Raw genomic sequence first — 14150 nt, forward strand, 5'->3', positions numbered from 1 at the left:
AAAATCCCCAACTATTTTACTTCTTACTCTGTTCTTCTAGCACATTTTCAAAATTCTGTACCCAGTAAGGAAGGCTACTTATAAAGAGTAGTTTGCTTTGGTAGCCACACTCTGTTGAAAGAAGCAAAGTTACTTTTACTGTTCTGGACCATCACTAACCTTGCACTGCAAGAAGAAACAGAAATTGGAACAAGAACTACAAACCTGAATGCCTACAATTCTTAAATTTACATCCTGAGTGTCGGATGTCATCAATATAGGAAGCCTCACCAACACCTCAAAACAGCAAAATAAACCATTAAACATGAGGGACAATCATCTAACAAAACCCAGTGGAGAAGAGAAGAAAAAACACAGGAGTCATTTTTGGTACACAACAATACCAAAATAATTTAAAGGAAGCATAATCAAAGTAACTGTTTGCTCAAAGAAAACAGTGAAAAATTTCACTGTGACTTTTCTGTTTTACCAAAACACATTAAAGATCTTACTTTTGCAAGTATGAAAAAATTTCATAAAATTGAACAAGTTCTATTATTAAAGCATAAGGATGTGTTTGAACATAATGAATACCATTCTTCATCTCTGCACAACACCAAAATCAGAAGCCCTCATTTAGTAGGTACTAACAAGTGACTCAGTCCATAAGGTAACCAACAATGTCAGAACACCTGAACTACCACAGGCTCTTCCACTTGCCTGTATGGCATCATTACAATCCCTGCCTGCCAAACATTTATAACCTCTAAATACCTCTCTTGGGAAAGTCAATTCAGCCTCAGTGGAAGACAGAGATTTCTGCATATAACTGCAACCACAAACCAAATCCTGCTTCCAACACTGACAATGCACAATAGGTGTTTGGAGGCTTGCACAAAATGAGCTGATAAGGATTTCTACACCACTGACTGTAGCACAATTACTATCTTTGTTAGCAAATTCCAAAGGCAGAAAAGGAGTTAAAGTGTTCCCAGACATTAAAGCCAGAATGATGATCAGGTGCTCCAATTTGATACCATAATTACGCTGCACTTCCATCACACAATTCCTAAGTCTGAATGCTTTAGAACAGTCTAAAATAAATAAAATGCTGTATCTCCAGTCACTCAGGAACTCTTTCCATCTTAGCTTTAGGCTATAGTTTCCTGTACAACCATGCTGAGAATAAACTAGTTTCTTATTTACAGCAATCATTACCATGAAAAATAATTTACTGAATAATCTTACCCATAGTCCATCTTAAATAGCACTGCTTTTGGTGGCGTAAATCCATAAATGAAAGGTATAAGCTCACTTTAAGAAGTTTTCAGTCACTTGTTAAAGTATAATATGTATTACACACAGTACATTTTAGTCTCATAAATAAATCAAAAGAACAGAAAAAGAACCAGTGCATTAAATCAATGAGAACAAAGACACACTATTCTTTTCTAGTCATTTTTATGTTTCACCTACATCACACTGCAAACCCAGATCACAAATTATTCCCATAAAGGTCATACCAAGAATCACTTCCTATAATTGCACTGATATTCAGGCATGTGCAGTTTCCTCTTTAAAAGACCAGACTAGCAATATTGCTGTTTACAATTTGATGTACTTTCTAAGCTGTTAAGAACAGGTCTGAAAAGGATTATTTACTTTATTTCCATCTGTAAGATGAACAGGTTATAGGAGGTCTTTTTGTAGCATAGGTGTGCTAACCATACGCCCTTTTATTTATGCCTAAGCAAGATACATTAACATATTGGGGGTTGCTAGGGTTAGGGTTTTTTGGAGAGGATGGTGGTGTTTGTTTGTTAATTATTTTCCCCTCACACTCTGCTAACTTTGCTAGCTTACTATGGACTGATACAGTCTTTACTCTGTTCCCCATTATCTACATCACAGTAACTTGTAAAGGCTGAAACACTTCACTACCAATCCATTTGTCAGTGGGTTTAATTACAATTTTCAGATTAGCCTGTAAAGAATGCAAACCTTGAGACAGTAACAAAGATTGTTTATTTAATTAAATACTTCAAAATCTTGTTTGTTCATTTTCACATACACATACATAGATGGTTTCATATTTATACCCTGCTCCAAAGAGCAACCAGAACTGCAGTGCTAAGGAATGGTTTCTGGAAGTCACTTGAAGAGATAATTTCTCAGCATCTGCCTTAAGTGCTAAATTATTGCTTTTATAACCCCCTGGTATCAGTTGGTTCTTCCTGTCTTGAAAGGCAATGTAACACCAAGCACTGCAGCAACCCTTAGTCCAAAGTGTATCATGGCATGCAGAAAATGCATCCATAAAAGACGCCAGGAAAAGCTCCATCAAAAAGGTATTGCCACCTACAGCTGGTCAGCAGACATACAAGGTGCACACCCTAAACTCCTCATTATTCTTTATTTAGAGCAGAACTAACAAAGTCAATTCCACCAACAATAGGTCTCTTACTCCATCAGACAAAGTGAGAAACTGGACTTGTCAGCATGACACAACAGCAAACACATTTTCTTCCTCGAAGGTCTCTCTTTCTACTCACTTCACTTGACATTAGTGAGGTTAATAATTTTTTCAAGTTCCACAGAAAGCTCAATTGAACATATGAACAGATTTTTTTAACAGCTCATCTCCTAGAACTTAAATTACATGATTTTCAAAATGGTGGCAAGACTATGAGTCAAGTTTAAAATCTGCAAGACAGAAAATAACACCAGTGCCCCTAAAATGCAACTAAAAAAAAAAAAAAAATCACTATAAATCTATGCTAATCCACCAGAAATCCTTTGTTGTAAAGTATTGATTTCCTTTCTCACCAAATATAGAGCAGCAAAACTTCCAGCAAACAAAAAAGCCCATATAAACTCTAAAACCACTTACACAATCAAAGTAAGTATGCAAAATAGTTACTGCAGCAAAAATATAATTGAGCCTTCCAGTTCTACCTTACTTACTTCATTCACTACTGCTTGCTAAAATCTTCAAAAAGTATTGAATTACATCTGTAAAAATCTCACTTGTAAACCTTTTCACTACATGGCTGTATACATGATGAACATTAATCCAGCTTCCTGATGTACTTCACTTTACAATCTAGTACTAGTTACTACTGCTAGAGATCTCTCAAAAGTTGCTCACAAGTCTTGATTCTCATGTTCAGCTTTCATCTTCCAGCCCCTCTAAAAACTACTTAGTACCAAGCCAAAAGACACATCCTACACAAAAAAACATTTCTAAAGGGATCTTTTATTAAAATTTTCTCTTAAAAAATAATGATATTGTCAGATAATAAAACATATTTTAAATCCCTGTGCTTGTTTTGTGTTTGGATCATCTTTTCCTCCTTTCTCTTCAGCTTCGTTGGATGACATGCACAAACAGGTGAACACAACTTGCACCAGCCTAAAGAATGCAAACAATTCTGCAGGAAATGTTGTCAAGGACAGGGAGGCAGTTACTAGTTCTCTTATCCTTCATTCACAAAATCTGCTTTTGAGTAATGGCAAACAACACTTCAGATTAAGTTATTTTTAAATTCACATATAGCAGCCTTCACAGGATGCTGTAAAATACATTAACTTTTGAAGTCTTCACTTTACAGGTAACTTAAAAATAATGTAAGTCCATAGAAAATCTTGCTGCAAGCATGTACAGCAAAACATTGTCTACAATGATGTAAGACTGATTTTGCAACACTAAGTATAAATACATAGAAAGATTCACTGTGATATAAACACGTATTCTTCCACACTTAAATATCAAACACAGGAAAATAAAAGCAATCCTCTCTACAGTTCTAAAGATGAAATACTAAACTCAAAAGACCATGTCTACAATTAGCAAGATTTGGTAATTATAGTGAATAAATCAAGGTAACCACTCCAAATCCAAGAAAATAATTAAGAACTATGCACTGAGTCCATACCATGGCTCAAGCTAAGGAGAAGGGGAAAAAAAAAAGTATTTAACAACCAAAAAACTGGCCAGCATTTTTGTAGACCAAAAAATGAAGAGATGATGAACCTACCAATACACAAGCATCTACAGCACACACAACAGGTTTAAGAAAGACTAGTCAGAAAAATATAATCTGTTTGGTGATTTTGTTGAGGTTTTTTGTTCAGCAGTTTGATTTTTTTTTTTAAATACAGAAAATACAGGGAGTATTATTCACATCCTCTTTATTTATTAACATTTGCAAATTAATTTTCCATATGGCATTCTGCCAAGCAGCTCATTTTTAATATCTAATCTTCACTATGACTTGAAATAAAAGTCATTCATACTGGGGAAGTAAAGGTTACGGCTCTCAAAGCAGATACACTCCACACTGTCTATATTTAAAAGGCCATGCCCTGATAACAGGCATAGAAAGAGCTGCAAATGGTATTCTAAAAACTGAACAGAGTTAAAGATACTGGCACAGCCTTAAAGGCTGCTATATACAGCTTTAAGGAAAGCTGGAAGTTAATCTACACAAGGTATTACATGGGTCAGATGTGTTTTCAGAGGCACGCTAAATGGAATTTTACAGCTTCTTCGCTGGCCCAATTATGTCACCACTCACTTTTCTCCTACCTTTTCCTTTGCCAGGTTTAGAATCACTTGGGATGTATTGATAGAAATCTTCAGTGATATATGTGTGTGCAGATAAGAGAGAGAGACATGGGGATTTCAAACACACATAATTACAATACACCTGCTTCTGAAATGGTTATGTCCTTTCACAATACACTACCCTTTACCTCCTGTGAAAGAGGGGATAACCTAACAAACCAGCAAAAAATGAACTAGAGAGATCCCATGGCCAGAAAAGTGTGCAGTAACAACGTATCTTGCACTGCCTTCAGTGAGTAACAAACTCTCAGCTTCAGCCTGAAAGTCCAGTGAGGATGACAACAGAAAGACCCTGCCCTGAGATCCCCTGGAAGCGGAAACAGAAGCAATCTCACCGGGTTTTTAAGGTCACATACAAATACAGGGAGACGTGCTGCTGCAAACGGTCTGACTGTACACAAAAGTAACCTGGCCACTACTGCGGGCAAAAAAAAACCCAATTATTTTTGGTCTCCATTTAATAGAGTCATATCCTGCTTTGTGTAAAGAATATAAATGGTTTTCCAACTGCAGCAAAACAAAAGTGTAGCCTACCTGGAGATGACAGATTGAACAAAGACGCAACGTGCATGGGAGAAGAAAGGATATGATCTTTGGCTGGCCAAACAACAGAGGAAGAAGGTATTTCTGGCTATTGTTATCCTGAGGGATTTAAACATTCTGGAAAAACTACCAATCATGTCAAACTGTTAACATATGCTGTTAAAATCAAGGTACAGACATATTCTAGATGTCATTCTCCAAAACCCTATGTTTAGGCTTATGATTTTTCTACTTGGCTAGGATCCCCTGAAGGCTTAGGGGGATTTTTTGGTTGATAAAAGAAAACAAAACCCAAAAACAACAACCACACTACAACAAAAACAAACAACACCACCAAACGCCAGTGGGATTCATGAATAGAAGGATTAGGGTCTCAGTTTACAAAATTCAAATGAAAGAAAACCAAAAAATATTTCTGAAAAACTGCTAACAGCATAATGGTGACACTGTTGGCTTTAACACCCCAATCTGTCTTCTATCACCTTCATGTACTTATTGACTAAAAAAACATAATCAGAATGCAACAGTGTTGGAACTTGTCTTCTAGCACTCCTGGAAGACAAGCTGCTACTCATTACAGTTCTCTGGCATCTCAGAAAGATGTGATGAAAGCCACTACGGCCGTCAACACCTTATGATCAACATAATCAGAGACTGCTGATAGAGTTAGGATTTTCAATATTAAGAAAAGAATCCAGCCTCTCCCAGCAACCCATTTTATTTTAAAAAAATAAAATTAATATAGTCTGGCCACTGGTATTACTCCTGATTTAAAGTTATGGCACCAAGAAGGTATTTAAAAAGTGCTTCACCTCCCATTGCTACAGCATTTTTCCCACTTTGTGTTTAGTGCCTTATTTGTCTCCTCACCCTAGTCTCAGTTTTTCTAGTGTTTTCTGTCCTGCTCCACATTCCCAAGGAGGGTTATTTATCTTAAAAGTTACTTCTTCATTAATGTCGCTTCTTAGACAAGAAGTTCTTTGGAAGAAGCACCAGTTTTCCTGGCCACTCAGAAACCCATATCACAAGAGGTCCTCAACACATGGAGGACTCTCCACACATAATTAATATCAAACCATGACACTTTAAATTGATGTTTCAATCAATTCAGCCTGCACACACAATGGTCTCAACTTCTCTGCACACAATGTCAAAGAAAGGAGAATGTTCACATGCACATACTATTAAGACTGGTCATTTACTTGAAAAGGAGAATACATTTAGTTTGAACTGGTGAAAATGGGAAAAAAAATGCAGTTTTCTTACTCCAACTGCACAGAATTGGTGCAGCAGATGCAAAGGTTCAGCACCCTTTGGCAGGCCTGAGCAGATCTCACCATGCATTAACGCTTTGAAGCAACACCATCAAGACCAAAAGTACCCAGGTTCAATTCAAAGAGCCACAACAATGTTGCTGAACATCCCTTATCCCACCATACTCATTTGCCTAAAGCATCTCTTGGCTGTCAAAGAGGTTTGGAATACACCACAGAATCGCAACTGGTTCAACCTTAGTAAAGTCAATATTTTAAAAAGACAAACTAAAGCAGGATGAAGTCCAGGCTTGTGAAAAAAAATATACCTAAGAATAAATATTAATTATTTCCATACAATAAATAATCTAAACTGCAATCACCACTAGTATATCCACACTCTACAGTATTCTTGTCTTCAGTGGGAATATACACACTGAACAGACTGTTAAACACAATTTACCCACACAGTAGTTTCAAAGCATAATCAATACAACCCACCCCCTCAAGTGGAAAACAAGTTCTTTAATACAATATCTGCATGTGCTGAGACCTGAGAAATAGTATTTTAATTAGACAGAAACATCACACTGCTTCAATTCACAGAATGGCTGTAACAAGACCTGCAAGTTAGCGCAAATCAAACTATCAGAGAGCCCATCTTTTAATAAAGTTACAGGCAGCCTTACCTCTCATCCTCACCATCTACAAGAGGCGTTGTCAAGGGCAGCACCTTCAGCGGGAAGAGGGAGGCCGAGGACGGCACGTTGCTGCTGGCGCCATCTGAAGCGGCCGATGCTCCACCACCGCTCTCGACGCCGGCAGCTTGAGGTAAACCCGCCAAGGAAGGTTCTGTAGGGCGCCTGCCGTCTTCCATTTGGCTTACAATGGACTGAGCTAGTGATTGTGCAGGGAACTGGGTAGAGCTTAATGGCATCTGCTGTGGCACACTCTGTGCCACTGGCATACCTATACTTGTTGATATCAAGGGAGGCTGACTAACGCTCTGAGCCAAGCTGCCATTCTGCACAGCCGAAGCCTGTGCTATATTCTGTGGCTGTCCCAAACCTACGGAAGCAGAAGGTATGCCAGGAGGCACAGCTGAACCAGCTTGACTTGGTGCAGGAACAGTACTAGCAGAAGGTATAGGGCTTACCGCAGGCAGCTGCTGGCCAGTCATCCCTTGGACTACAGATTCCACTCCTTGTGCCTGTGGCTGTACAGGTAACAAGGTGTTTTGCTGAGCAATGACCATTTGTTGAGGAAGGCCTGTGGCACTGGCCTGTAATCCTTGCTGCATTATTCCTGTCTGCACAGGCTGCACTACCTGGGAAGATGGAGGAGCAGCCGTTGATGGCATAACTGGAGGTGGAATTTGGTTTGCAGCAGATGGTGGTTGCACCACAGCAGCTACACTTCCTTGCTGGCCAACATTTAGCATTTGACCACTGGCAGCTACACCTGGTATTGCTGCTGGAGCATGTGCAACAGGCTGAGCCGGGGCAGCAGCTGGATGTGCTTGCACTGAAGGCTGCATGCCCTGTGCCTGGGCAACAGGAACCGGTTGCCCAGCTCCTACTCCTGTAGAACTTGGCTGCATGGCAGGGGCTGGAGTCTGAAGGATCTGCTGATGTTGAATGTAGTCTGGCATAGCCCCCGTGACAGAGTTTTGGTTCACCGCCTTAACGTGACCCGCGGCCATCTGCGTAGGAACTGGCTGCTGCTGCTGCTGTCCGTACTGCAACTGCTGCTGCACCACTGGCAAAGTCTGCACGGGCTGCGCCGGCTGCGAATACGGCAGCTGCTGTGGAGCCATACTCTGAAGGGCAGGTTGCTGGTGGCCCAGAGATGGGGATACTCCTAGTATATTAACTGGGGCTGGCTGAACCCCAGTCACAGTGGTTAGACTGGCCTGTGCAGGAGGTGGGACCCCTGGCTTCTGCTGTGGATAGTTTACTTCTTGAGAATGCAGCTGGACTTGTGCAAGCTGTGATTGAGAAACACTCTGTGGTATACTAGATGCTGGAATTGCTGGAGGAGCAGCACTGCTAAAATCCATCTGCTGCGGACCCACACCTTGAAATGCTTGCTGCTGTACCACAGTAGGTGCTCCCATTTCTCCACTTCCCACACTTTCTGTATAGTGACTCAGTGTGCTTACATTGCTGCTAACAGAACTCCCACTGGTGCTCTCCCTTTCAGAAGTCACTTCAAGCGGGTTTTGTTTTATCGTCTCTACTGCTTTGTTTACTGCTACTCCCTCCGAAACTGCAACAGTGTTTTCTTTATCATAGAATTCAGTGCAAGTCCATCTACCTTTTTTGAAAGGTTCAGAACTAGAATCTAATTTTACAACCCTAAACCTTGACGTGCCAGATGCAGGCTGCTGCTGGCTTGATCCCACTGCCATTCCTGCAGTTGGATTAGTAACATTGTTAATGACACTAGAGGAAGCACTCGTACCATTGCCAACACCACTCAAGATATTCACATTAGCATTGCTGCTAGTTCCAGACAAAGCATTTACATTACCAGTACTCATGATGTTGCTTAAATTTATAGTACCAAGCACATTGCTTGCCACACTAGAACTACCAGCACCAATATTACTTAAGGTACTAGTTCCAGCAGCAGAACTTATACCTAAATTGCCAGGACTACTTGTAGTGCGGATATTAGACACGGCAGATGCCGGGGAACCAGTGGATGATGCAGCAGAAACTGGTGCAGTTGATATAACATTGTCAGAGCTTCCAGTTGTTGATAGTTTTCTAAACGATGGACTGGGCGGTGGTCCTCCAGAAACTGGGGCACTACCCACCCCAGGATGGGATGGATGATGGTGTCCATGATGGTGGTGGTGAAGATGGTGGTGATGATGAACGTGATGGGGATGAACACTTCCATTGATCACAACACTCTGCTGTGGGTGATGAGGCAGAGGAGCATGCTGCTGAGGAAGGTGAGGCTGGTTAGGAGAAACAGCCCCAGGAGTCTCTGCCTCTTGGAAGTTATTTAGAGTCTCTTCAGAAGAACTCCTCTCAGGTTCTCCCATATCAGTGGCTCTGGATAAAGACACATCCAAGATTTCTGAAGATGACAGGTCTTCAGTGTGAGACTCATCCAGGTCATCATAGCTCTCTGTATCCTCGGCTATGCTGTTATTAGAGCTCATACTAGCTGATATTTGAGCAGGGGTGACACTGGTAATTTGAAAGCCACTTTTCTTTTTCATTTGAGCTCCAGTCTGTGCAAGGGGCTGTGGCTGGAGCTGAGACTGCGAGAGGAGGTTCAAGCTTTGTGGATGAGGGGGTGTCGGCTGTGGACCCGCTGTTGAAGCTGCTGCAGGAGATGGAGGCGGCGGCTGGACCAGCAAAGGCGGCTGATAATCCTCGGCGGAGAGGGCAGCGCTCCCAACGCCGGTACCTGGTGCAGTGGGAGCAGTAACGCAGCTGCTGCCGCTGCTACTGCTGCTGCCCCTTCTAGGAAACATCGCCGGGTGCGCCATCTTCCTAGCACTAATGTCTGCGGCTGAGTCAGGCTGGTGCATTGTATCGAGTGTATTTTAAGAGTGCAATCCCCCGGTATGGAAAGAGACAGACAGACACACATACACACACACACACAGTTAGCTGTGTGCTCAGGGCAGGGCAGACACCAGCACGCACAACCCCCCGACTCCCGCAGCGCACGGGCTGAGGCGGCTCGGCACCGCCGCTCACCACCACCCCTCTCCCCTCCCCTCCTCCTCCCCTCCGAGACAGGGAGGGGGCGAGCACCGGTCCTCCGCCGCCTCTGAATGTGACACTTTCAATCCTCCGCCATTCACTTTCTTTCTCCCTACCACCCTCCCCCCGCCTCCCTTTGATTTCTACCACCACCTCCCTGCTCGGCCGCCCCCCCCTTCCCCAGCCCCCCGACTACGCCTCACCCGGGAGGGCAGCCAGCCGGCCGACCCGGGGGCGAGCCCCTTCCTCCTCCCCGCGGAGGCTCCGCCGGCCGCCGCGGCTCGCCGGCAGCCGGCAGCACCGCCCTCCCTCCCCGCCTCGGCGGAGCGAGGGTAGCCGGCGGGCCCGCAGGGCAGCCCGGCGAGGCGGCCGGCGCCCCTCGCCATCACCGCTCTTAGTAGTAGGAGGAGGAGGAAGGCGCGGATACGTACAGGACTGGCGCAGAGCAGGGCGGCAGCGGCAGGCTGAGCCGGGCAGGGACATCCCCGTCAGTGGCAGCCATGGAGCTGAATCATTTTGGGTATCAGAGAGACGGAATAAGGACGGAAGAAAAGCAGCAGCAGCAACCCGACAAAAGAGTCCATGAAAAGGAGAGAGAGAGAGGGAGGGAGGAAGGGGGAGCCAGCCAGGCAGCCTCTCTCTCCTCCCTGTGTCTGGCTGTCTCTGGAGGAGGCTCCGCTCCGCACGCTCTTCCTTCCCCCTCCGCCGCCTCCTCCCCCTTTATAACAGGCGGCACCCGCTCGTCCTCCGCAGAACCGCGCCTGGAATCCGTCCTCCTCCTCCTCCTCCCGCGTGTGCGTCCGCCCCGTCCTTTCTTCCCTCAGGGTCTACTCCCGGCTTCCCCGCCGCCGCGGGTCTCTCCCTCCCCGTGCCTGCCCCGTCTCCTCACGGAGCGCTGGAGGAGGCGCCGCGGGGGGGAGGAGGGGAGAGCTCGCCAAAGGGGAGGGCGGGCGAGAGACAACGTAAGATGGCGGCGGTCGCCGCGCACGCGCGGCCCGCCGGCAGACATAAAGCCCGTCTGGCCGGGGCCGGCGGAAATAGGGCTCGGCTCGCGTGGCGGAAATGGCCGAGCGGCGCCGAGCCCGCCGCGGGCGGGTGGGGGTGTCCTGGCTGAGGAGGGGGCGAGGCTGCGGCCACGGCCATGGCGGGCGGTAGATAGCCCGCTCCCCTCCCCTCGCCGGCCGCATCGTGTACCCGCCAGGTGCCCCCTCTCTGCCCGCAGCATGACTGTGCCTCACATGACCTGCGCCGCCGCCTCCCTCCCCCTCTCCTCAGCTCCGCTGCAGATTTATTCAAGTTATTCATCACCTTCTCTCCTTCCTCCCCTCCCTCCGTCCAGAATATTCCTTCCCGCTCCTTCCCCCGCGCACGGGGAGGAAAGCGGAGTGCGCGCATCCCCCCTTGCTCGGGGCCGCCTTTCCCTTTGTGCTCGGGGCGGGCGGCTCGCCGCGGTGCCCCGCTCCATCCCAGCCCCGGTGCCCCGCTCCATCCCGGCCCCGAGACCCGGCGGGGGTCGCCGCCCGCACCGCAGGCGCCCTAGGCACCGCCGGTGCCGGGGCAGGGATGCCCGGAGGTCAGGTGGAATCGTTCATCCGCATCCACATGCGGTGTGTCAATGTGCGTGTGTGTGTACGTGTGGAGGAGCTTCTCATGAAAGCTCCAGTAGAACCGTACAGAAGCGCTGATTAAAAAAAGAAAAAAAAAAAAAAAAAAAAAAACACCACAACTTATTAAATGGAATCGAGGTGAAGCACCTGATCTCCAGAGATGCTCGATGCACCCAGATCTGCTCTGAGATTTTCCTTTGTGCTATTGTGCCTGTTGGCTTGCATAGAGCTGCCTGGCAGGTATCTCATGGCCCCACCATGATCAATAGATCCAGCCCAATGGATCCCCGTCACTGGCACTGCTCTCCCTCTCCTGGCAGTAGAACCTTCTCCAGCCAGCCTTTCAGAGCTCAATAGGTGTCCTGCATTCCTACAGAGACGGGGACAGGTTCACACTCTCTGCCCTGCTTCGCCAGCACCCTGATGCTACCTATGGTGTGCACCATGGAGAGCTGCTCATATTCCCAACTCCTGGCAGCATGGCTTTGTCTTCAAACAGAGACATCCATGAGCAGGCAGGAGATGTCTCAAATCACTGCTTTGAGATTGGTGGGGCTTGCCTGGAAGCACTAGTGAAGTGTTTGCAGGACTTGAAGGGCTCAGGCTTGTGTTGTACCCTGACTGTGGAGCCCACAGGTCAGGGCAATCAACAGGACATGGAGAAAAAACAGGGCTTGGCTCTTGCTGCAGTGAATATTTAAGCACATAAGGAAGAGTGGTAGAGCTTTAATGGGGAAAAAAGTTGTGAGAGTCCAAGGTATTATATCATACAGCTGAGTCATTAGAGAGTTCTTATGGGAGATGTAAATGTTAGTTCCTTTAGGCAGAGAGGAGATTTGAGTCTCCCATGTTTAGTGTGTGGCATTTAATCACAGAGGAACTAAAAAGCTGCTTTTCTTGCTCCATTTTGTGAAAAGGATAAGGATTCAAGGTCACACACAGTGAGAGCTTTTGCTGCCTGTTCCTGAGTTTCAGACTTCCATCTTGTCTCTCTCTGCTAACCTTGCTTATCTAGCTCCCATTTGGTGTGGGGATAGGGGTGGCTTTTGAGAAAACCCTGCCTTTTGCAGTTTAATTCCTTTTATCTGGAATGCAGGCATTCAGCTCAGGTCTCCAGGTACCTGACAGGTAGACTTGCAATTCTTGCTCCTTCCATGGCTGTACTGTCTTTATACAGAAATTAAAGAACAGTTGACACATATTTAAATAAGATTCTTCTTTTCCTGAGGGCAAGCCAATATTATTTTTAAAAAACTGATAATCAGACAGAAGCCTATACTTAAAGACCATACTACCTGAAAGTGAGCTGCCTACATGTAACCTTCACAGATTTCAGGACAGCATCACAAAGGTGCCCACAGCCTGTATACATCTTGATCCGTGGTGCAACATTGGAATCTTAGATTGTCTTTAATGAGATACTCACACATGTAAACATTTTTGAGATGAGAGCTCCACACTGCAAGTCAACTGCCATTAAAAATCCCTGTTCTGTCTGCTTATGACTTTCCCAGAACAATTTCCTTTGAGGAATTAAGTCTTCTGTAATAATTCACAGCTCAAAGATGATTTTTTGAATGTTTGAACAAAGTCCAACTACTTTTAAAGCTATGAATACAGAGGCTATGAATACAGATGAGTTGGTTTCTAGACTTAAAAATTTGTGCAAAAGCAACCTAAAAAGGATTGAGCTGTAAAGTTTGTATATACCTAATCAATATCAGCAAGGCTGAAAAAGAATTAAAAGAGCAGTACTGTTAGTAATTAAATGTTTGCTTTGCCTATGCTAATTAACTTATATTCAATTTGAGTTGTTGTGCTGCTTCATAGTACAGTGTGTGAAATTGGGTTTTTATTAATCGGGTCCATATTGTTCTCTTCTTATAAAGAGAAACTGAAGAAAAAATGAAATTTAGATAACAGTGTTAACTTATCTGCATAATGTGGTCACTGATCTGTTAACAATCAAAATAATGGCGTATACTAGACAAAGCTCATCTCAAGTGGCACATTTGAAAGTAATTTTTTAATGTTGTTTGTAAACATGAATATTTTCATGTTACACCCTTTTTCTTTCCTTGCCTATTTTCTTCAGGTATAAGCTTAATTCTCTTTCTTTCATTTTTTTGTAAGCATTAGTCTAAGCATAAAAATGGGATTCTCAGATTAACAATTTTAATTCCTTTTCATGTCCACTAAACTATATGAAATTAAAATGAAAAAATTAAAAACTGAAATTTATAATTGTTATGGATGGTGTTCTTTCATTGTTCAAGGTGGGAAACGAAATTTCATCATATACCTAATTTACAAAACACCAGGTATTTCAAAATTCAGCCACCACACAACCGACCATGTGTGGAAAGTAAGTGAAATTACCCAGTAGTTATTCCAAACAGGTCTACCTGCTATT

General features: G+C 44.4%; 1 protein-coding gene across 2 annotated transcripts in view; it reads right to left on the reverse strand.

Annotated features, from left to right (window-relative positions):
- The window catches only part of TSC22D1 (TSC22 domain family member 1), a 90581-nt gene extending 79575 nt beyond the window's left edge, over positions 1 to 11006 (reverse strand). Inside the window, exons 1-2 of one of the 2 annotated variants that reach the window (XM_058043098.1) lie at positions 10562 to 11006; positions 7092 to 9943 (exon numbers count right to left, since the gene is read on the reverse strand). In XM_058043098.1, the coding sequence (XP_057899081.1) occupies positions 7092 to 9910 (2819 nt within the window). In that variant the 5' untranslated portion in view covers positions 9911 to 9943; positions 10562 to 11006. Of the gene's footprint in view, positions 1 to 7091; positions 9953 to 10561 lie in introns of those variants that run through there. The other variant, XM_058043092.1, reaches the window with a different exon arrangement.
- Positions 11007 to 14150: the final 3144 nt, after the last annotated feature.

The sequence above is a fragment of the Melospiza georgiana genome, chromosome 2, assembly GCF_028018845.1.
Source record: "Melospiza georgiana isolate bMelGeo1 chromosome 2, bMelGeo1.pri, whole genome shotgun sequence".
NCBI classification, from domain to species: Eukaryota; Metazoa; Chordata; class Aves; order Passeriformes; family Passerellidae; genus Melospiza; species Melospiza georgiana.